Below are 23,670 nucleotides of genomic sequence, written 5' to 3' on the forward strand. Positions count from 1 at the left end.
ATTATTCATTGTTACTGGACCGTTTGAAAACCGAGCTGCAAGAAAAACGCGATTGGACTACAAAAAAGACCTTTTCCATCACGACAATGCATCAGCACACACCTCAGCAGTTGTGGTCGCAAAATTAATGGAAATAGTGTAACAATTAGTTTCACATCCCCCCCCCCCTCTATTCTCCAGACGTGGCTCTCTCGGACTACTATTTGTTCCCCACTTTGAAGAAATGGCATGCGGGACAATTTTATTCAAACGAGGAGGTGATTGCAGCAACTGATAGCTGTTTTGCAGACTTAGGCAGTTCCTATTATCTGGAAGGGATCAACAAATTAGAACAGTTGGACGAAGTGTATAAGACTATGTTGAGAAATAAAAAAGGTTTACCTCAAACACTTAAGTAGTTTTTATTTTTGCACGGACTTTTCAAACGCCCCTCGTACGTTACACAAATAATCTATGAATCTGAAGGATTGCTATTAAAAACTAATCGCTCTTTTTCATATTTTGTATACAAAATTCTACGAATAATGAGACCAGACCGTTCAAATTTTAAATCAATACCTTCGGAGCTATAAGTTCTTACGTAAAACACGTAATAACAGTGCTGGCATTATGAAACTGAGTTCGAGAATGTCAACTGAAAGCACAACCAAGAGGATAGGTTCATAAAATCTAATTTTCTGGAATTTTCCTTAGCTTCATCGCCACAGATTTCTGACGCAATTAAAAGTGCTTTGGAAAACTGTTATTACATCGTGTTTTGCTTGTGTGTTTTGGAGGGACAGGGAGTGAATGGAGGACATACGTAAAGTAAGGATATGATATTTTAATAAAATTACATAAATATATGCATGAGGCAGTTCTCGTGCAATACGGTAAATTTGGTTCGTATGTCCAAGTGAACTTGATATTGTGGAAGGCGGCGTTGAGTATTAAATTTTCAACTTATTTTGTAGCAAAGAATCGTATTTTGTTTTCATTACATTTTATTTAGTTTCGTAATTATTTGTGATAATCTGATTGGCTGACATTAACAATACCGCGAGTATGGAAGTGCTCGAAATGATCTGACTGGATGTTTCACATACCAGCCAATAGGAACTCAGCAATTCCCGTGCGTCTGAGTAGCACGTTGTGCTCCAGATCTGTGAGTCGAGAAGTCCCTCGAGAACGTCTTCTATTAAATACTTATGTTAAACCGAACTGATCAAATTTGTACCAAAATGAAGAAACTCGCGCGTTTGACCGGTTCTCGTGTCGTTTGACGAAAAGAGACTACAGTACTGAGTATTTTGTGATAGTTTGAGCTATGTGAGTGGTTGGTTTTGGAGATGGTTCTAAGCACTATGGGACTTACGGTCATCAGTCCCTTAGACTTAGAACTACTTAAACCTAACTAACCTAAGTACATCACACACATCGATGCCCGAGGCAGCATTCGCACCTGCGACCGTAGCAGCAGCGTGGTTCTGGACTGAAGAGCCTAGAACCGTTCGGCCACAGCGGCCGGTGCTTTTAGGAGATATTCGCGTGTGAACATCTCATGTACATAAATTCCTCGTGCCGTGTTTCTTGCAGCTTACGAGACGCCATGGCGACCACTTCTGTACAAGAATCCCACTGAACGACTGGCTGTGTTAAATCGCAGGCAGTCGTGTGTCAGTGACTGTTTAGGACGTTCAAAATATCGGGTCAGACTAAACATCGTCTGGCTGCTTTCAGGTGTGAACTTGTAACAGAGACAGTCAGCGACATTGCATAATTGATGATGGGATACAGACATTTTCCATGGTTTACAGGCAATAAAACAAAGTTAAAGGAAAGCATTGACGTGTGTTCAATCGACTCTTGCAAGGACCCGGAACACTCGATAGTTTAACTAACTTTTAGCTATTGCCCATGGACTGGAGGTATGTGGACTTTTCGTGGTAGGTATTTAGTCGAATTTTCGTCAACGCTTGTTTTGCCAAACCAATATCTAGCATCGCAAAGTGTCAGGAAATTAGAAACCTTTGTTTAAAAGATTGTGAGAGGCGAACCAGCCTCGCCGCACGCCTACAACTATTGGGATGGAATTATTAAGGAAGCACTTCAGATTGAATTAGCAAGTGTCCTTATAAAAAGAGATGGAAGTTTTTGCTTATCTACATCTGCATCTACCTGGATACTCTGCAAACCACATTAAAGTGCCTGGCAGAGGGTTCATCGAACCACCTTCACAATTCTCTATTGTTACAATCTCGTATAGCGCGCGGAAGGAACTAACACCTTTATCTTTCCGTACAAGCTCTGATTTCCCTTATTTTATCTTGGTGATCGTTCCTCCCTATGTACATCGGTGTCAACAAAATATTTTCGCATTCAGAGGAGAAAGTTGGTGATTGGAATTTCGTGAGAAGATTCCGTCGCAACGAAAAACGCCTTTCTTTTAATGATGTCCAGCCCAAACCCTGTATCATTTCTGTGACACTCTCTCCCATATTTCGCGATAATACTAAACGTGCTTCCGTCCTTTGAACGTTTTCGATGTACTCCGTCAGGATCCCACACCACGCAGCAGTATTCTAAAAGAGGACGGATAAGCTAGTGTAGTCAGTCTGTTACATTTTCTAAGTGTTCTGCCAATAAAACGCAGTCTTTGGTTAGCCTTCCCCACAACATTTACTGTGTTCCTTCCAATTTAAGTTGTTCGTAATTGTAGTACCTAGGTATTTAGTTGAATTTACGGCTTTTAGGTTAAACTGATTTATCGTGTTACCGAAGTTTAACGAGTTCCTTCTAGACCTCACGTGGATGACCTCATACTTTTCGTTATTTAGGGTCAACTGCCATTTTTCGCATCATTAAGATATCTTTTCTAAATCGTTTTGCAGTTTGTTTTGGTCTTCTGATGACTTTATTAGTCGATAAACGACAGCGTCATCTGCAAACAACCGAAGAAGGCTGCTCAGATTGTCTCCAAAATCGTTAATATAGATAAGGAACAGCTTAAATCCTCCTTTAAGTCCTGCTCTCCCATTGGTCAAACAACACCCTGAGGGTCTTCCTGAACTTGGAAAGTCACGAATCTCAAAACGGTCCTCTTTACAAAGAGAAAATATTTTATCTCCATTCTCTCTCTACTGTCATTATCCGCATATACGGCGCAAATGTTCCTAGTTGCCTCCGCTGCTGTCATCTCTCTACTGAATTCACACAAAAGAACATGTCGGAAATGTTCCAAATTTTCCACTTGGCACTCGGTCTTCTAGCGTCCACAATTCCACTCACTACCTTCAAATAACAAAAGGACTAAACGTAAACTGAAATAGCAGCAGTGAAATGGCAGTCGATACATAAACCTATAGAAAGTGGAATATCAACATGCAATAGAAAAACGCAATGAACTTAAGCACAAACGTAATACTTGAGCATTGCACTATACCGTAGGATAGAGTTATATATTTATATGCGATGTTTCAAGAAATTGCAGACAGAAGTGACACCATGGCAGGATCTTCGTATGAGGTGGTATATGTTTTGAGACCGATACCTGGGGTCGTGGAGAACTTTGTTGAGCGCATCCAAGACGGACTCCTTGGTCAACCTCAGTGTGTCCAGTTCGACAGCTGTACCCCTGGCCACGTTTCTGCGCAGGTTGGGGTACTGGTCCGCCATGAATGGGACACCAACTATGGGGACGCCATGGTACACCGCCTCCATGGTACTCAGCATCCCCCCATGGCTTATGAACACCTTCACATTGGGGTGCGCTGAAAATGAGAAACAGTTTCACATTGGCATACATCGGGACATATTCTAGTGGAACGACTGAGATGGCTGGAAAGGATGCCGGAAAAGCAGTTCAAATACACTGACAAAACAATCGCAACACCAAAAATATAGTTATGTAATGAAATTCCTGGAATACATTCGTCTAGGAAACATAAGTGATTAGCATGTTCATATAAGCGTGAGATAAACCATTGCGAAAGTGAAATACTGGTACATTAATATCCGGCGTAATGAGTGCTGTCGACAAGGGATCTCAGATCGATTCCATATTCCTAGATTTTCAGAAAGCTTTTGATACTGTTCCTCACAAGCGACTATTAATCAAATTGCGTGCATATGGAGTATCGTCTCAGTTGTGTGACTGGATTCGTGATTTCCTCTCAGAGAGGTCACAGTTCGTAGTGATAGAGAGTAAATCATCGAATAGAACAGAAGTGATATCTGGCGTTCCTCAAGGTAGTGTCACCGGCCCTCTGCTGTTCCTGATTTACATAAATGATCTAGGTGATAATCTGAGCTGCCCCCTTAGATTGTTTGCAAATGACGCTGTAATTGACCGTCTAGTAAAATCATAAGACGATCAATTCCAATTACAAAATGATCTAGAGAGTATTTCTGTATGGTACGGAAAGCGGCAATTGGCGCTAAACAACGAAAAGTGCGAGGTCATCCACATGGGTACTGATAAATTTTGGGTATACCATAAATCGCACAAATCTAAGGGCTATCAATTCTACTAAATACCTAAGAATTACAATTACGAGCAACCACATAGATAGTATTGTGGGGAAGGCGAAACAAAGACTGCGCTTTGTTGGCAGAACACTTAGAAGATGCGATAAACCCACTAAAGAGACAGCCTACATTACGCTTGTTCGTCCTCTGCTGGAATATTGCTGCACAATGTGGGATCCTTACCAGGTAGTATTGACGGAGGACATCGAAAAGTGCAAAGAAGGGCAGCTCGTTTCGTGTTATCGGGCAATAGGGGTGAGAGTGTCACTGATATGATACGCGAGTTGGGGTGGCAGTCACTGAAACAAAGGCGAGATCTGTTTACGAAATTTGTATCACCAACTTTCTCTTCCGAATGCGAAAATACACTCCTGGAAATGGAAAAAAGAACACATTGACACCGGTGTGTCAGACCCACCATACTTGCTCCGGACACTGCGAGAGGGCTGTACAAGCAATGATCACACGCACGGCACAGCGGACACACCAGGAACCGCGGTGTTGGCCGTCGAATGGCGCTAGCTGCGCAGCATTTGTGCACCGCCGCCGTCAGTGTCAGCCAGTTTGCCGTGGCATACGGAGCTCCATCGCAGTCTTTAACACTGGTAGCATGCCGCGACAGCGTGGACGTGAACCGTATGTGCAGTTGACGGACTTTGAGCGAGGGCGTATAGTGGGCATGCGGGAGGCCGGGTGGACGTACCGCCGAATTGCTCAACACGTGGGGCGTGAGGTCTCCACAGTACATCGATGTTGTCGCCAGTGGTCGGCGGAAGGTGCACGTGCCCGTCGACCTGGGACCGGACCGCAGCGACGCACGGATGCACGCCAAGACCGTAGGATCCTACGCAGTGCCGTAGGGGACCGCACCGCCACTTCCCAGCAAATTAGGAACACTGTTGCTCCTGGGGTATCGGCGAGGACCATTCGCAACCGTCTCCATGAAGCTGGGCTACGGTCCCGCACACCGTTAGGCCGTCTTCCGCTCACGCCCCAACATCGTGCAGCCCGCCTCCAGTGGTGTCGCGACAGGCGTGAATGGAGGGACGAATGGAGACGTGTCGTCTTCAGCGATGAGAGTCGCTTCTGCCTTGGTGCCAATGATGGTCGTATGCGTGTTTGGCGCCGTGCAGGTGAGCGCCACAATCAGGACTGCATACGACCGAGGCACACAGGGCCAACACCCGGCATCATGGTGTGGGGAGCCATCTCCTACACTGGCCGTACACCACTGGTGATCGTCGAGGGGACACTGAATAGTGCACGGTACATCCAAACCGTCATCGAACCCATCGTTCTACCATTCCTAGACCGGCAAGGGAACTTGCTGTTCCAACAGGACAATGCACGTCCGCATGTATCCCGTGCCACCCAACGTGCTCTAGAAGGTGTAAGTCAACTACCCTGGCCAGCAAGATCTCCGGATCTGTCCCCCATTGAGCATGTTTGGGACTGGATGAAGCGTCGTCTCACGCGGTCTGCACGTCCAGCACGAACGCTGGTCCAACTGAGGCGCCAGGTGGAAATGGCATGGCAAGCCGTTCCACAGGACTACATCCAGCATCTCTACGATCGTCTCCATGGGAGAATAGCAGCCTGCATTGCTGCGAAAGGTGGATATACACTGTACTAGTGCCGACATTGTGCATGCTCTGTTGCCTGTGTCTATGTGCCTATGGTTCTGTCAGTGTGATCATGTGATGTATCTGACCCCAGGAATGTGTCAATAAAGTTTCTCCTTCCTGGGACAATGAATTCACGGTGTTCTTATTTCAATTTCCAGGAGTGTATTTTGATGACACCCACCTACGTAGGGAGAAATGATCATCATAATAAAATAAGAGTAATCAGAGTTCGAACGGAAAGATTTAGGTGTTCCTTTTTCCCACGCGCCATTCGAGAGTAGAATGGTGGAGAAGTAGTATGAAAATGGCTCGATGAACCCTCAGCCAGGCACGTAAGTGTGAATTGCAGAGTAACCATGTAGATGTAGATGTAGAACCGCCAGAATGTCGAATGCAAGCATGGAAGCATGTAAACGAGCATGCACTGAGCTGTAGAGGTGACAGATGTCAGTTGGTGGCACGGAGGTCCATGCTTCTTGCATTTGCGGGGTTGTCGTCCGCTGATGTGCTCGATTGGAGACAGATCTGGTGATGCAGCAGGCGAAGGCAACATGTCTACACTCTGTAGAGCATGTTGGGTTTCAACTGTGGACCCAGACATCCAGCTGTAGCCCTCAGTGGTCCACAACCCCGCAACAGGCCACAGCAGACCACCCACTCCACCGCTGCCCCACACTGAACCCAGGCGCAGGGTTATTGCGAGGTTCGGCCTCTAGTGGACCTCCCGTGAACGTCTCATACCAGACGAGTCTAACCCCAACTGTTTGCGTGGCAGAATAACTGTGGTGTACGCGTACGTGGAAATGGTGTTTGTGCAGCAGTCGCCAACACAGTGTAGCTGAGGCTGAATAAGGGGAACCAGCCCGCATTCGGCGAGGCAGATGGAAAACTGCCTTAAAAACCATCCACAAGCAGGCCAGCACACCAGACCTCGACACTGATCCGCCAGGCGGATTCGTGCCGGGGACCGGCACGCCTTCCCGTTCGGGAAGTAGCGCGTTAAACCGCGCGGCTAGCCGGATGGGCAAATCGCGTTGTGATCATACAGACTGTCAACAGATATCCATACGATCGTGTTCTGCAGGGAAGGTAACATTGAGGTCAACGGACAGTCATGCCAACGATGACGTCAGGGCACATATCAACAGCATAGTGTTTGCCAGGAAGTCCCACATCCACAGTCAGTGTGTAGACAGACGGTGCAGTATGGCACAGAGAAGGTACCTACCAGACTCTCTGCAATGGAGGGCCATATTCAAGAATGGAATCAGGACAGTTGCAAACTGATGTGGCCTGATGGCTTCATGTGAATCGTTCTGTTGTTTCTTGGATGTGGCGAAAGTTTGTAGAGACCGAAACTGCACTGCACAGCAGCTGGCTTCTGACCTGGCAGCATCCAATGGACGTGTTGCACCGAGGCCAATGATGAACAGAAGGCTTCAGCAGAGAGACCTTTACTGTCAGGGACCTGCCGTATGTGTACATCTGACGTGTCGAACGTCTGAAGTGGAGCCGTCAATTTGCCACCTGGACGATCGAACTGTGGGCCAACGTTCTTTTCACAGATGAGACCCGATTTGGTCTGGAGAGTGATTCTCAATGGATTCGCATCTGGTTGGAATGTGGAACACGATTTCAGGACCCAAACATTGTGGAAAGAGACCGATATTGAGGAGGATCCCTAATGGTGTGGGCAGGGATTGGGTTAACCACTCGATCACCTCTTTACGATATTGTACGGGTGAATCGGCAAGGTTTAACTGCTGTTAGGTATCGTGTCGAGATTTGGGTATCTCATGGGCGGTCGTTGCGAGGTGGTGCAGGCCCACACTTCGCATCGACGGACGATAATGCTCGATCTCGTACAGTACAGGTGGTTGACGTTTTCTTTAAAACTGGAGATGTTGCACGCATGGCTAGCACTGCTAGCTCTCCTGATTTGAACCACATAGAGCATGTCTGGGATGCACTATGGAGACATGTTCCATTATGTCAGCATCTGTCAACCCCTCTCCAAGACATGCGAGCAGCTCTGCAGGAAGCATTGCCTCAATATGAGATTAATGACATCATCACAGCTGCCCCGTCGTTATTAGGACTGTATTGCTGCCAGAGGTGGTCACATCCAGTACTGAGCACATTAAGCAGTCGTCGGAATGTGTTTGCAGATCCGATAAATTGAAAAACAAAAAAACAAAAAAACAAATAAAAAAAACGAGGAACATTTTGGTCTACAGTTACGCATGTTGCAGTTTTTTACGTCCTGTATTATTTATATTGTTGATACCTTACTAATTATACTGTTTCGTGGCAAAATAAATGCAACCTCCCAGAATTTCGGTTTTTTATTTAATTTTGGACGCCAGTGTATATCATGCACTGTGATCAAGATAACATAGTGCAAACATTCCAGCAATTGGTAGGTACTGTAATTCACACTCGTCTCCAAAAATTGGAAAAGAAACAGGACTAAAATTTTATAATGTGATGACACTGCCACTTCTGATGTATGGCTCAGGGGCTCTAACCGTCAGTCGAAGAAGGAGTATTGAAGCATCAAAGGTGAGGTTCCCAATGTCTCTCGCTGGTTCCAGATTCAAAGATCAGATAACAAATTGTGAAATAAGGTTTTGAGCCATGGTAAAAATTTGCTGTTTTGAAGAGCGCGCCGCAGCTCGTAGTGTAAAGCAGTCGCCCTCCGTTTCTGGCGGTGGCGCCGCTGTGGCGATCGCAGCTTTGGTGTCTCCCTCTGGTGGGAAAGGGGAAAGGTTGCCTGTTCACGTGCATTTAAGGAGCGCTATAAGCTCGCCAGGAGCTTTCCTCTCCACCCTGGCCAGGCTCTACAATGTAGTCCTGTCCACCGGTTACTACCCCGACCTGTGGAAAACCTCCCGTATCCTCATGTTCCTTAAACCTGGCAAACCGCCGTCCGCCGTCTCCTCCTACCGTCCCATCAGCCTTACCTCGGTCTTCAGCAAGGTCCTGGAATCTATCCTCACCCGACGCATCCTCCAGCATCTCCGCCAGCCCCGCCTCCTTCCCGTTACCCAGTGTGGTTTTCGGCCATCCTTCTCTTCCGATGACCTTCTCCTTCACCTCACTCATCTCCTTTCCGAACAGCTTAATGCCCGTCGCTCCGCAATCTTCCTCTCCCTGGACCTCGAACGTGCTTATGACTGCGTATGGCATTCTGGTCTCCTCTTCAAGCTCCAAACCTTCGCCCTTCCCATTAACTACGTCCGTCTGATCGGCTCCTTTCTCTCCCGCCGTCCTTCCTATGTCACCATCCATAACACAGATTCCTACACCTTTTTCCCCTCCGCCAGTGTGCCCCAAGGCTCCGTCCTCTCCCCCCTTCTGTACCTTTTGTACACGGTGGACATGCCGCCGTCCTCAGCCCCCGTCCACCTTCTCCATTTTGCCAATGACACCGCCTTCCTTGCCCTTGCCCCCACCTTAGAGCGCTCCCAACACCTTCTCCAATCTCATCTTGACCGGTTCACCACTTGGTGCAACCAGTGGCTGCTCAAGGTCAATCCCTCCAAAACCCAGGCGATCATTGTAGGCAAAACCACCCCTTCCTTCCGCCTCCTTGATTTCTTTATCACCATCTATGGCCGTCCTATCGCCCTCACTCCCATCCTTAAGTACCTTGGCGTCACCCTCGCCGCCACCTCCGGACAATCCAAGCCAAGGCACGCTCCCGACTCAGTCTCCTCAAGTTCCTCTCCGGCCGTACGTGAGGTCTGGACCCCTCCACCATTCTCCACACCTATAAATCCCTCATCCGCCCTATCCTTTGTTATGCCCATCCGGCTTGGATCTCCGCCCCCCCCCCTACTTTTTACAAATCCCTCCACATTCTTGAACGCCATGCTCTCCGCCTCGCCTATCGCATCCGTCTCCCCTCCCCTACGCGGCTCCTGTACGATCTCATCCCCTTCCCCCACCTCCTCCTTTTCCTTGAAAGGATACGGATCCTGTACACCTCCTGTAAACTTGATCCTCCTCACCCGCTCGTCTCCCCGATCCTCTCCCACCCCCGCCCGCTGCCACGCCTGTATTCCCACATCCCACCCGGTCTCCATCTCTCTACCCTCCTTACCCTCTCCCAAGGTGGCTTCCACCAGCTCCCCCTCCCTGATGATGTCCTTCTCTCCTCCATCTACCCCACCTACCAACTTTGATCCTCCCTACCTCTTCCTGTATCTGTTCCTTTGGGCACCCTCCATCCCTCCTCCCCTTCTCCCCACTCCTCCCCCGGGCCTCCCCTCCCCTGTCCTTCTACTCCTCCTCCCATCTCCTCAGCCATTGGCATCTCTGTTCTCCCCTCTCCACCCTCCCCACCCGCCCTCACCCTTCTTCCCCTCTTGGCAGGTCCCCGGACTCGCACAAGCTATGTGGACTTTCGCTCGCCGGAGATCATCGCCATCTGTGTCTCGTGTGTGTGACGTCGTTTTGTGTTTTTAGTGTCCGACGTCCCGCTTCTCTATTCATTTTAATTCTCCGTTCTTGTACTGTTATTGTCACCACTATGGCTGAAGAACGGCGTAGCATGCCGCTGCCAGCCTACCTGGTTGTTCAGGTGTTAAAATAACAATAAATAAAAAAAAAAAACTTGCCAGGAGGTCAGTCTGTCAGTCTGGGCGAGTCTGGTCAGTTGGTCAGCCAAGTTAGTCTGGGTCTGTCTCTCGTCCGTATTGGTGAGGCGGTTAGTGTCTGTCGGTCGTCCGGAGTGCTAGCATGTGTTAGGCCGCCAGTCTGCTCGGGTTTGCTCAGGCAATGGGCATTGGCGGTTGGATCGATAGGTTGGTCGGTCGCGCACTGGGACACAAGATGACTTGTCCACCTGGAGCGTCGGCGCATGTGAGGTCGCCACGTGAGTCCAGTGGGCCGCGCCGTATAGCGAGGGGTAGTGGCTTCGCGGCCGACACGAGAGCAACAGGAGGCAACCTACGACATCGGTCTGCCCGGTGCGAGCTGTGACGCCGTGAGACGGGAGATCGGCGCGCCTTCCTGTGTCCGTTGAAGCGGCTGGCAGCGGACGGTTCGGGAGAGCGTTTTGGTGGTACTGCGCCAGGTCGTCGCCAGACATCGCAGTTTATTAGAAGTTCAGTGATTGCTGATATGTTGTTTCATTTACTTGTTAACTTCTACGTGTTTCTCGGTCAGTCTCTCGTCCCCAGCTTGTTCGTCTGTCTCTCGTCCGCATTTGTTAGGCAGTTGGTGTCTGTCTGTCTGTCGGTCTGTCGTACGTTAATAACCGCCTCTGTCATGTTTGTCGGATTCTGTGTTAACGAATTTATTGCTTAAAGGCCGAATTCTTGAAATATGTTTTATCTTGCCTATCATCTTGCGAGTTTAGTGTAGAGCATGTTGTACATTTTATATAAGTCTGCATTTTATGGGTTTTATTTAAATAGTCATTTTAGGTTATAAGATTGCCACCCTTAAACCGTAAGAGTCATTTAAAAAAGAAAACAAATTGCACTTTCGGTGGCAAATAATTTGAGTGTTGTACCATTTCCATCCCTCTTACGGGGTGCATAGTTTACGTGTTTGTGTGAGTTGTTAAATTTTCTTTTTGTAGTTTAAAGTAATCTGGTGTGTTGCAGATTTGTACCAGTGAACTCTTTAGCCGGCCGGAGTGGCCGTGCGGTTCTAGGCGGTACAGTCTGGAACCGCGTGACCGCTACGGTCACAGGTTCGAATCCTGCCTCGGGCATGGATGTGTGCGATGTCATTAGGTTAGTTAGGTTTACGTAGTTCTAAGTTTTAGGGGACTGATGACCACAGCAGTTAAGTCCCATAGTGCTCAGAGCCATTTGAACCATTTGTACTCTTTCAGAGGTTGTTGTGAGCGGTCATGACTACGGCCATGTTGAAAGGGAGCAGGCAAGCTTCTCAGCCCGAAGTCTCATACTGTTAATATTGTTCTTTCTGCCTCTAAATAAAATTGTAACTTGATGTTTTGCTTATAATTTTAAATCTGTTTTGAAAAAGCTTTTATGAATAAAATTCACATTTGTTAAAAGTAATTTCATGGTTTCCATTAGTTACTTCCTGGCAACTGCTTCCCCGCTTACCTAGTGTGATTAAATGTGTTAATGTTCTTGATGAATCGCTAGTAAATAAAGTAAGTTCTTTAAGAAAAAAATAATTTGAAAGTAAATTTACGGTTCAGTTTTGAACTGTGTGCCAAAAGCATACTTCAGAAAACAGAGGCGTAAAGAAAAAATGACGATTACCTAAATTAATATACAGATGTATGTCTCAATGGACAAGGAGTATTGGGCGTCCTAAGAAGAGATCGGAAAACCAGCTACATGCTACTTGAAACTGGATATAACCGGATATAATGATGACGACTTGTGGTTCAGTTATGTCTATCTGAGATATTATTTTGACGTTAATTACTTCAACAAATATACCAATCGTGACTACCAATATTGCTAAGAGTAGTAATAACAATGATGATGATAGCAGTAGTTGCAGTAATTGATGATCTCGATAGAAAAGACCGAATTGACTATGAATGACAAATATGGACCGAAATTCCTGGAAGAAGAGGTAGGCTAGATTAAAAAATGGCTCTAAACATTATGAGACTTAACATCTGAGGTCATCAGTCCCCTAGACTTAGAACTACTTAAACCTAACATAAAGACATCACACACATCCATGCCCGAGGCAGGATTCGAACCTGCGACCGTAGGGGCCGCCTAGAACAGCTCGGTCATATCAGCCGGTTGGTTCCATCGTCTACCACCTGAATCATTGATGTCTTGTTAAACACTGTACTACTGACATAAAAAGCGATACCATTTGTCTGCGTGTACACTATGCACAACTATTCCAACCGATAATATCAGTTTTCCTACAGATGTGATATACCGATTTCCACTACCGTATAAAAGAAAAGAGTACATATCAGAACATTCTAGATGTCTCCCTTGCAAGGTTGCCTGAAAGTTAACCACAGACTCGTTGTTCACAGAACTAGTATTGAACTGTAGCTTGGCGGGAAGTCTACATCACACATTTAATTATTTTTCAGGCACTTCGGTGGCGATTCCATCACTGAAACTTTGGGAACTTAGTGTCCATGACTTCTACCAATAAATAGAGAATAAATTGAAAATATTTTCGGCCAATTTCATGAATGTCACCTCTTAAGTATCCTTTAGCGTCATGTTGTATTCTTTTCTCATAACTTCGCCCATTTCACTTAACGTAGCTTCAAGGTATCCTTCAACTATAGATAAAACCTGTTTCACCTCCATTTCTCACTACCTATATCATTTTGCCATATGTAATTTCTTAACTTGTCCCGCACAGATACAGTATATGCGTTGGGTACCAGTGTTGCCAGAAGTCGGCTAAGTACCCCACTGTGCAGATGGCAGAGTGAGCAGCTAAAGTCAAGGAAAGTCTGTTTAATTTCAAAATACGTCAAGCGTGGCGGTCGAAAGTTACCGCTGGATGCGGCGCATGACGCAAGTAGTACATAGTGGTATAGTGAGGGATTTCCTAAAGGAAGAGGAATCAGAGATCAAATTGCCAACATGCGGTGGATTATGGGAAAGGCATGAAAATTCCAGAAAGGTGTGTATCTCTGCTTCATTCATTATGCCAAAGTCTTTGAATGTGGCGATCGCAATAAATTATGGGAAGTACTAAAAAAATATGGGAATAGCAGTATACACTGTCACCAAGAAGCCACGATGAGAATTATGCATGGAACAAGTAAATGGATCAAGATTCAGAGAGGAGTACGGCAAGGCTGCATATTATCACCTTACTCATTGAATCGGTATGCAGAACAAATAATGACGAATGCCAGGCTAGATGTAGAAGAAACAGGGATGAAAGTATCATGAATAAATATAAACAACCTTAGATACCGAGATGATACTATACTGTTGGCAGAAATTGAAGAAGACTTAAAGACTTTTGCTGAAGGTGAAAGAAGAAAGTCAAAAAGCTGGTCTTAGGCTGAATGTTACGGAATCGAAAATTATAGCAACTACACGTATAATTTCATGAGAAATAGAATGAGAAACAATGGAAGTAGTGTCTACGTTTAATTTTCTCGGTTCCCAGATTTCTGCTGATGGTGGCTGCAGCCACTTGCTGCTTGGTAGAAATGCAACTCCAAATCTTGGCAAGGTTTTAAGGAGTAGAGATATAACGTTAGTAACAAAGATCCGTATTTTAAGGGGTATAGTCTTTCCATTTGTGATGTATGGACATGAGACACCGACCATTAGAATGGCAGATCGGTGAAGAATGGACGCCTTTGAATTGTATTGCTGGAGGAAACTTCTTAGAGCCCCATGGACTGCGAAGAGAACGAAAAGGTCAATATTAGAGCAAAAAGTGGAGGACAGAAGTAATTGGAGTGCTTCATGTGGTCACGGAGAGTCGGAACCGACTAAACGAATAGAGAGGGAGGCAGAGAGCAGCATGTCGCGACTTAACCGACTCTGAACAGGGTAGAGAATAGCTGCACAATACATGGGTCACAGTATATCAAGACTAGGCAAGTAGTAGAGTTACCGAGTTGAAAAGTGTCTCGGGTGACTCTTCATTGCGGCAGAGACAATGTTTATGCTCGTCGAAAACGTCGCGCTAGACGACACATGCGTTTGACGAGCTGATATCGTATCGCCTCCAAAGGGTCATATGGGACGTCTGTCTTCCGTGTGTCAGATAGCTGCTGATCTAATAGACGTGTCCTGATAGAGTAAGTATAGAGAGTGGTGGATGAAGATGAAGTGCACGTACCCAAAATGTCGTTTTGAGGAGCCCACTTGATGATCTTGACGTTGGACGGCTGATTGGGCAGGGAATCGGACTCCCATTTCCAGAGCACCTTCTGGGGCAGCTCCTGGAAGGCCTCCAGGAAGGCCCGCCTGCTGGTTCCGCCAAGCTTATCGCTGCGGATGTTGCTGCCCAGGCTCATGAAGACAGCCCCTTCGTTTGCAGAGTCGAGAAAATCCTTCAGGTCCTACAATAAAAGGAAGGCAAAGGTCTGACGATGTTGGTGGTTCAGCAGCTTTGAAAAAGATAGTGATGTCTTTATCTCCAAGATATGTTAGAAACTCATTGACTGGTGTCCGAGGAGAATGGAATAATAAGGCGTGGTCGATTGACCCCTTAGTTTAGCTCAACACTCGAAGTGCTCCATGGTACGGACGTTTGCTGTAGTGGTTTTCAGAAACACGCTTATTTTGTCATTTAGCCGTGGTGGGACACAAGGTCCATTTCACTGGAGCGCTACTGGAAGACTCTACATCTACGTCTATATCTACATCTACATATCTACATATATACTCCGCTAGCCACCAAGCGGTGTGTGGCGGAGGGCACAATTCACGCCAAAGTATATTCACCCCCCCCCCCCACCCGCCCTTTCTTCGACTTGCGGATCGCGCGAGAGAAAAACGACTGTCTGAACGCCTCAGTACGAGCTCTTATTTCCCTTATCTTTGAATGATGATCATTACGCGATTTGAAAGTTGGTGGCAATAATATATGCTCTACATCCTCGGTGAAGATTGTTTAGCGCGTCGTCTATCTGCAAGTGTGTCCCACTTCAAACTTTCTATGAGATTTGTAACGCTCTCGTGATGGCTAAATGTACCAGCTCTTGTTTGGACCTTCTCAATCTCTTGAATCAGACCTAACTGGTAAGGGTCCCATACAGACGAACAATATTCTGAGACTGGACGAACTAATGTACTGTAAGCTATTTCCTTCGTTGAAGGACTGCATCACTTCAGGATTCTACCAATAAACTGCAATCTAGGGTTCGCCATATCCGTTACTTGTGTAATCTGATCATTCCATCTGAGATCATTTCGAATAGTCACACCCAGATGTTACAGCTTCCAAAGACTGATCATTTATTTTGTACTCATACATTAATGGGGATTTTCGCCTTGTTATACGCAGTAGGTTACACTTACTAATATTGAGAGATAACTGCCAGTCATTATACGATGCATTTATCTTCTGCAAATCCTCATTGATTTGTTCACAACTTTCCTGTAGACTACAACACCATCGGCAAACAGTCTAAGGCCGCTGTCAGTACCATCAACCAGATCGTTTATATAAATCGTAAAAAGCAGAGGACCTATTACGCTGCCCTGGGGCGCACCTGAAGTTACTCTTGTTTCTGTTGAAGTTACCCCGTTCAGGATGACATACTGCTCCCTGTCTGTTAGAAAACTTTCTATCCAACCGCATATGTCATTGCATAGGCCGTAAGCGCGAACTCTCAACAGACTTTATCACTTGCAGTACCAGTGGTTTATCAGGTGCTAGTTTCTTAAGTTTAATGAACATTTTGCAGCTTTTCCCCTTCAGCAACCAAATAACTCAGCAGTAGCCTCCCATTTAGCCTCCCATTTACTTCGACTTGCACACGCTGTTGATAGGTAACTGATCTAGCCTTTAACTCCCTCGATGTGGTCTCTGAGAACGCTCGAAACTTTCGAACTCACTCCACGATGTCAGCTGTGGCGGAATGCTTCTATACTATTGACACACAGTCAACACGGATTTAGAAAACATCGTTCTTGTGAAACACAATTAGCTCTTTACTCTCGCGAAGTGTTGAGCGCTATCGACATGGGATTTCAAATTGCTTCCGTATTTATGGATTTCTGGAAGGCTTTTGACACTGTACCACACAAGCGGTTTGTAGTGAAATTGCGTGCTTATGGAATATAGACTCAGTTATGTGACTGGATTTGTGATGTCCCTATCTCGTGGTCTAGCGGTCGCGTTCACAATTCCCGAGCACGGGATCCCGGGTTCGATTCCCGGCTTATGGAATATCGACTCAGTTATGTGATTGGATTCGTGATGACCGCATCTCGTGGTCTAGCTGTCGCGTTCACGATTCCCGAGCACGGGATCTCGGGTTCGATTCCCGGCGGGGTCAGGGATTTTCATCAGCCTTGAGATGACTGGGTATTTGTGTTGTCCTCATCATTATTTCATCATCATTCATGAAAGTGGACTGCTCAAAGATTGGTAATCTGTACGTGCGCTGATAACCGCGCAGTTGAGCGCCCCACAAACCAAACACCATCGTCATCAGGATACGTAATTTCCTGTCAGAGAGGTCACAGTTCGTAATAATTGACGGGAAGTCATGGAGTAAAACATAGGTGATTTCTGGCGTTCCCCAAGGCAGTGTTATAGACCCTTGCTATATAAACGGTTCGGGAGAAAATCTGAGCAGCCGTCTTTGGTTGATGCGAAAACTGGTAATTGGTAACTGATCCTAAATAACGAAAAGTGTGAGGCCATCCACATGAGTGCTAAAAGGAATCTGTTAAATCGGTTTCACGTTAAATCAGTCAAACCTAAAGGCCATAAATTCAACTAAATAGCTAGGAATTACAATTACAAACAACTTAAATTGGAAGGAACACACAGGAACTGTTGTGCGGAAGGCTAACCAAAGACTGCGTTTTATTGGAAGGACAGGAAATGTATTAGATCTATTAAGGAGACTGCCTATACTACGCTTGTCCGTCCTCTTTTACAGTAGTGTTGTGCGGTGTGGGATCGTTACCAGATAAGATTGACGGAGTAGAGAGAAAAAGTTCAAAGAAGGGCAGCACGTTTTGTACTATCGCGAAATATGAGAGTGTCACTGCATTGACACAGGATTTGGGGTGGATATCATTAAAAGAAAGGCGTTTTCCGTCGCGGAGGAATCTTCTCACGAAATTCCAATAACCAGCTTCCTCCTCCGAATGCGAAAATATTTTGTTGACGCCGACCTCCATACGGAGAAACCATCACCATGATAAAACAAGGGAAATCAAAGCTCGTTCCGCACGCTGTATGACATTGGAATAATAGAGAAGTGGGAAGGTGGTTCGATGAACCCTGTGCCAGGCACTTAAATGTGATTTTGAGAGTATCCATGTAATGCAGATGTAGATGTACTCTCCCTGATGTTGTTGTGGTCTTCAGTCCTGAGACTGGTTTGATGCAGCTCTCCATGCTACTCTATCCTGTGCAAGCTGCTTCATCTCCCAGTACCTACTGCAACCTACATCCTTCTGAATCTGCTTAGTGTATTCATCTCTTGGTCTCCCCCTACGATTTTTACCCTCCACACTGCCCTCCAATACTAAATTGGTGATCCCTTGATGCCTCGGAACATGTCCTACCAACCGATCCCTTCTTCTGGTCAAGTTGTGCCACAAACTTCTCTTCTCCCCAATCCTATTCAATACTTCCTCATTAGTTACGTGATCTACCCATCTAATCTTCAGCATTCTTCTGTAGCACCACATTTCGAAAGCTTCTATTCTCTTCTTGTCTAAACTATTTACCGTCCATGTTTCACTTCCATACATGGCTACACTCCATACAAATACTTTCAGAAATGACTTCCTGACACTTAAATCTATACTCGATGTTAACAAATTTCTCTTCTTCAGAAACGCTTTCCTTGCCATTGCCAGTCTACATTTAATATCCTCTCTACTTCGACCATCATCAGTTATTTTGCTCCCCAAATAGCAAAACTCCTTTACTACTTTAAGTGTCTCATTTTCTAATCTAATTCCCTCAGCATCACCCGACTTAATTCGACTACATTCCATTATCCTCGTTTTGCTTTTGTTGATGTTCATCTTATATCCTCCCTTCAAGACACCATCCATTCCGTTCAACTGCTCTTCCAAGTCCTTTGCTGTCTCTGACAGAATTACAATGTCACCGGCGAACCTCAAAGTTTTTATTTCTTCTCCATGGATTTTAATACCTACTCCAAATTTTTCTTTTGTTTCCTTTACTGCTTGCTCAATATACAGATTGAATAACATCGGGGAGAGGCTACAACCCTGTCTTACTCCCTTCCCAACCACTGCTTCCCTTTCATGTCCCTCGACTCTTATAACTGCCATGTGCTTTCTGTACAAATTGTATATAGCCTTTCGCTCCCTGTATTTTACCCCTGCCACCTTTAGAAATTGAAAGAGAGTATTCCAGTCAACATTGTCAAAAGCTTTCTCTAAGTCTACAAATGCTAGAAACGTAGGTTTGCCTTTCCTTAATCTTTCTTCTAAGATTAGTCGTAAGGTCAGTATTGTCTCACGTGTTCCAGTATTTCTACGGAATCCAAACTGATCTTCCCCGACGTCGGCTTCTACTAGTTTTTCCATTCGTCTGTAAAGAATTCGTGTTAGTACTTTGCAGCTGTGGCTTATTAAGCTGATTGTCCGGTAATTTTCACATCTGTCAACACCTGCTTTCTTTGGGATTGGAATTATTATATTCTTCTTGAAGTCTGAGGGTATTTCGCCTGTTTCATACATCTTGCTCACCAGATGGTAGAGTTTTGTCAGGACTGGCTCTCCCAAGGCCGTCAGTAGTTCCAATTGAATGTTGTCTACTCCGGGGGCCTTGTTTCGACTCAGGTCTTTCAGTGCTCTGTCAAACTCTTCACGCAGTATCGTATCTCCCATTTCATCTTCATCTACATCCTCTTCCATTTCCATAATATTGTCCTCAAGTGCATCGCCCTTGTATAGACCCTCTATATCCTCCTTCCACCTTTCTGCTTTTCCTTCTTTGTTTAGAACTGGGTTTCCATCTGAGCTCTTGATGTTCATACAAGTGGTTCTCTTATCTCCAAAGGTCTCTTTAAGTTTCCTGTAGACAGTATCTATCTTACCCCTAGTGAGATAAGCCTCTACATCCTTACATTTGTCCTCTAGCCATCCCTGCTTAGCCATTTTGCACTTCCTGTCGATCTCATTTTTGAGACGTTTGTATTCTTTTTTGCGTGCTTCATTTACTGCATTTTTATATTTTCTCCTTTCATCAATTAAATTCAATATTTCTTCTGTTACCCAAGGATTTCTACTAGCCCTCGTCTTTTTACCTACTTGATCCTCTGCTGCCTTCACTACTTCATCCCTCAAAGCTACCCATTCTTCTTCTACTGTATTTCTTTCCCCCATTCCTGTCAATTGTTCCCTTATGCTCTCCCTGAAACTCTGTACAACCTCTGGTTCTTTCAGTTTATCCAGGTCCCATCTCCTTAAATTCCCACCTTTTTCAAGTTTCTTCAGTTTTAATCTACAGGTAATAACCAATAGATTGTGGTCAGAGTCCACATCTGCCCCCGGAAATGTCTTACAATTTAAAACCTGGTTCCTAAATCTCTGTCTTACCATTATATAATCTATCTGATACCTTTTAGTATCTCCAGGGTTCTTCCATGTATACAACCTTCTATCATGATTCTTAAACCAAGTGTTAGCTATGATTAAGTTAAGTACTCTCCCTAGCCCCCTTAAATTGCCCACCCTAAAATGTTTTGTTGTCGGTTCGGTTATCGCCTTCTTTGTTTGTTGTTTACACGTGTTATTGACAGGTCTTCTAGACAGCGCCTCGTGAACTACGTACCTTTTTCATTCAGTACGGTACCGTGTAGTACATAGTGTGTTCGCTTGAACAACGTATCAGTTTTAACTTTCACGAGCTTGACGATATTGTTAGCTTGTGAGTGGAGGAAGGTGTCAGCGATAGAGCAAGAAATAGACGAAAAGGGTGATGATTTTACAACAGACAGTGATCACGGTTCTGCTATCGAACAAGAGCGTCATCCACAAGCAGAAATTCGGGACAGCTATGATGTGGAAACGTCTTTTTCTCCAATGAAATACAAAAATTTTATTGTATATGAAAATGTGCTCTGAGTGGTCATAAGAAAAATGTGCATCCCAGCAATGGATTTCGCAGACTCTCTTTTTGTAATTATCGAGTGGAATTTTTATGTGCAAATTAGAATCTTGGAATTAAGTTTCATGTGGAAAATTACGTGCTACAGAGATAGCATAACTTTTTGAGAATGAAAATTCAGTTAACTAACAATCCATTTATATGTACTGTTACAGCCCCTTGAGGGCAGGGGTTGTAATATGTCAGATCGATCAAGGGCTGACTCACGCCAGAGCGTGCAGAGAAACAAAGGAAAGTGTGTCATTGACTTTATTACATCGAAGCTGACGTTGCGCTGAACAGAGGCGATTGCGCAGCGCAGCGGTTGGCCAGCCTTGAGGCCGTAGCGATCAGGGGTCCGAATCTTAACGAAATACACACATCAAAAAAGTTTTGCATCACCCCGGTTCCGAGAACTCCTGAAGATAGACGTTAGTGGATATTGTATCACAGACACAGTCTCTTTGATTGTTCAGAGATGTCACTAAACCCACCCAAAGCTGTAAACAACCATGCATGAGCATGGCCTATTAGACGGAAGGGGCCCGACTGCCGATCAGTTCCACTAATTCCACCAGGAAGGAAGTACACGGCTCGTATTATCTGTGGTTCAACCATGCCTAGGCAGTCAATACCGCGGTTCGATCGCGTCCGCATTGTTACTTTGTACCAGGAAGGGCTCTCAATAAGGGATGTGTCAAGACGTCTCGGAGTGACCCAGAGTGATGTTGGGACATGGAGGAGAAACAGAGAGGCAGGAACTGTCGAGGACATGCCTCGTTCAGGTCGCGCAAGGGCTACTACCGCAGTAGATGACCGCTATCTACGGACTATGGCTCGTAGGAATGCTGACAGCAACGTCACCATACTGAATAGTGGTTTTCGTGCAGCCACAGGACGTCTGTTACGACTCAAATTGTGCGCAGTAGGCTGCATGATGTGCAACTTCACTCCCGACGTCCATGGCGAGGACCAGCTTTATATCCACGACACCATGTAGTGCGGTACAGATGGGCCCAACAACATGCCGAATGAACCGCTGAGGATTGGCATCACGTTCTCTTCACCCATGAGCGTCGCGTATGCCTTCAACCAGATAATCGTCGGAGACGTGTTTGGAGGCAATCCGGTCAGGCAGAACGCCTTAGACACACTGTTCAGCGAGTGCAGCAAGGTGGAGGTTCCCCGCTGTTTTGGGGTGGCATTATGTGGGGCCGACGTACGCCGGTGGCGGTCATGGAATGCCTCCTCCGACCGATAGTGCAGCCACATCGGCAGCATATTGGCTTGGCATTCATGGACGACAATTCGCGCCCCCATCGTGCACAATTTTGAGAATGACTTCCTTCAGGATAGAGACATCGCTCGACTAGAGTGGGTAGCATGTTCTCCAGACATGAACTCCATCGAACATGCCTGGCATAGATTGAAAAGTGCTGTTTGCGGTCGACGTGACCTACCAACCACTCTGAGGGATCTAAGCCGAATCGCCGTTGAGGAGTGGGACAATCTGGACCAACAGTGCCTTGACGAACTTGTGGATAGTATGCCACGACGAATACAGGCATGCATCAATGCAAGATGACGCGCTCCTGGGTATTAGAGGCACCGATGTGTACAGCAATCTGGAGCACCACCTCTCAGGGTTTCACTGTATGGTGGTACAATATCCAATGTGTGGTTTTCATGAGCAAAAAAGATGGGTGGAAATGATGTTTATGTTGATCTCTGTTCCAATTTTCTGTACAGGTTCCTGATCTCTCGGAACGGAGGTGATGCAAAACATGTTGATGTGTGTAGTGGGCTACAACGTTTTTTTTTTTTTTTTTTCGAGTTGTGTTTCATACCAAGTATCTAATAACGAAACTGGCCTGGACTGGAACGGAAATGCGGATCAAGAGCGAGTAACGTTATGTCAAATGACGTTGTTGCTAAAACTAAATTGAATTACGTTCCAGAAGGTAACGAAATAGTAACAAAATAGAACTAACGTTATTTGGTCTGAATAACGTTATTGGACTGCGGTACGGAGGTAACATAATGGTTCAAATGTCTCTGAGCACTATGGGACTTAACATCTGAGGTCATCATTCCACTAGAACTGAGAACCACTTAAACATAAGGACATCAAACACATCCATGCCTGAAGCAGGATTCGAACCTGCGACCGTAGCGGTAGCGCGGTTCCCGATTGAAGCGTCTAGAACCGCTTGGCCACACCGGCCGGCAAGTAACATAATCATTGGTAACGTTACGCCACATACTATTCTCGTTGTAACATAATGGAATGACGCTCCAGAACCAATAAATTATGGTCAAAGTCCACATGTGACCCTGGATATGACTTACAGTTAAATTCTTTTCCCCACATCTCTATCTAACCATTATATAATAATTCTGAAACCTTCTGGTGTCTAAAGATCTCTTCCACGTATACAGCCTTCTCTCATGATTCTTAAACCAAGAGCTAAGTGCAAAATTCTACCAGGCAACTTCCTGTTTCATTCATTACCCCCGGTCCGTATTCACCTGCTACTTTTCCCTCTCTTCGTTCTCCTACTATAGAATTCAAGTCCCCCATGACTATTAAATTTTCGTCTCCCTTCACTATCTGAATAATTTCTTTTATCTCATCATACATTCCCTCAATCTCTTACTCATCTGCAGAGCTAGTTGGCATATTAACTACTGTGGTGGGTGTGGACTTCGTATCTATCTTGGCTACAATAATGCGTTAACTATACTGTTCGCGCTCCTAGTTCGTTACTTATCATTA

At 45.5% G+C, this 23,670-nt stretch overlaps 1 protein-coding gene across 1 annotated transcript in view; it reads right to left on the reverse strand.

The window, feature by feature from the left end:
• The window catches only part of LOC126106637 (UDP-glucosyltransferase 2-like), a 118,081-nt gene that overhangs the window by 50,541 nt on the left and 43,870 nt on the right, over window positions 1–23,670 (reverse strand). Inside the window, exons 3-4 of the mRNA XM_049912992.1 lie at window positions 14,919–15,141; window positions 3,530–3,749 (exon numbers count right to left, since the gene is read on the reverse strand). Of these exons, the coding sequence (XP_049768949.1) occupies window positions 3,530–3,749; window positions 14,919–15,141 (443 nt within the window). The remainder of the gene's footprint in view (window positions 1–3,529; window positions 3,750–14,918; window positions 15,142–23,670) is intronic.

Source organism: Schistocerca cancellata, chromosome 10 (assembly GCF_023864275.1).
Source record: "Schistocerca cancellata isolate TAMUIC-IGC-003103 chromosome 10, iqSchCanc2.1, whole genome shotgun sequence".
Taxonomy (NCBI): domain Eukaryota; kingdom Metazoa; phylum Arthropoda; class Insecta; order Orthoptera; family Acrididae; genus Schistocerca; species Schistocerca cancellata.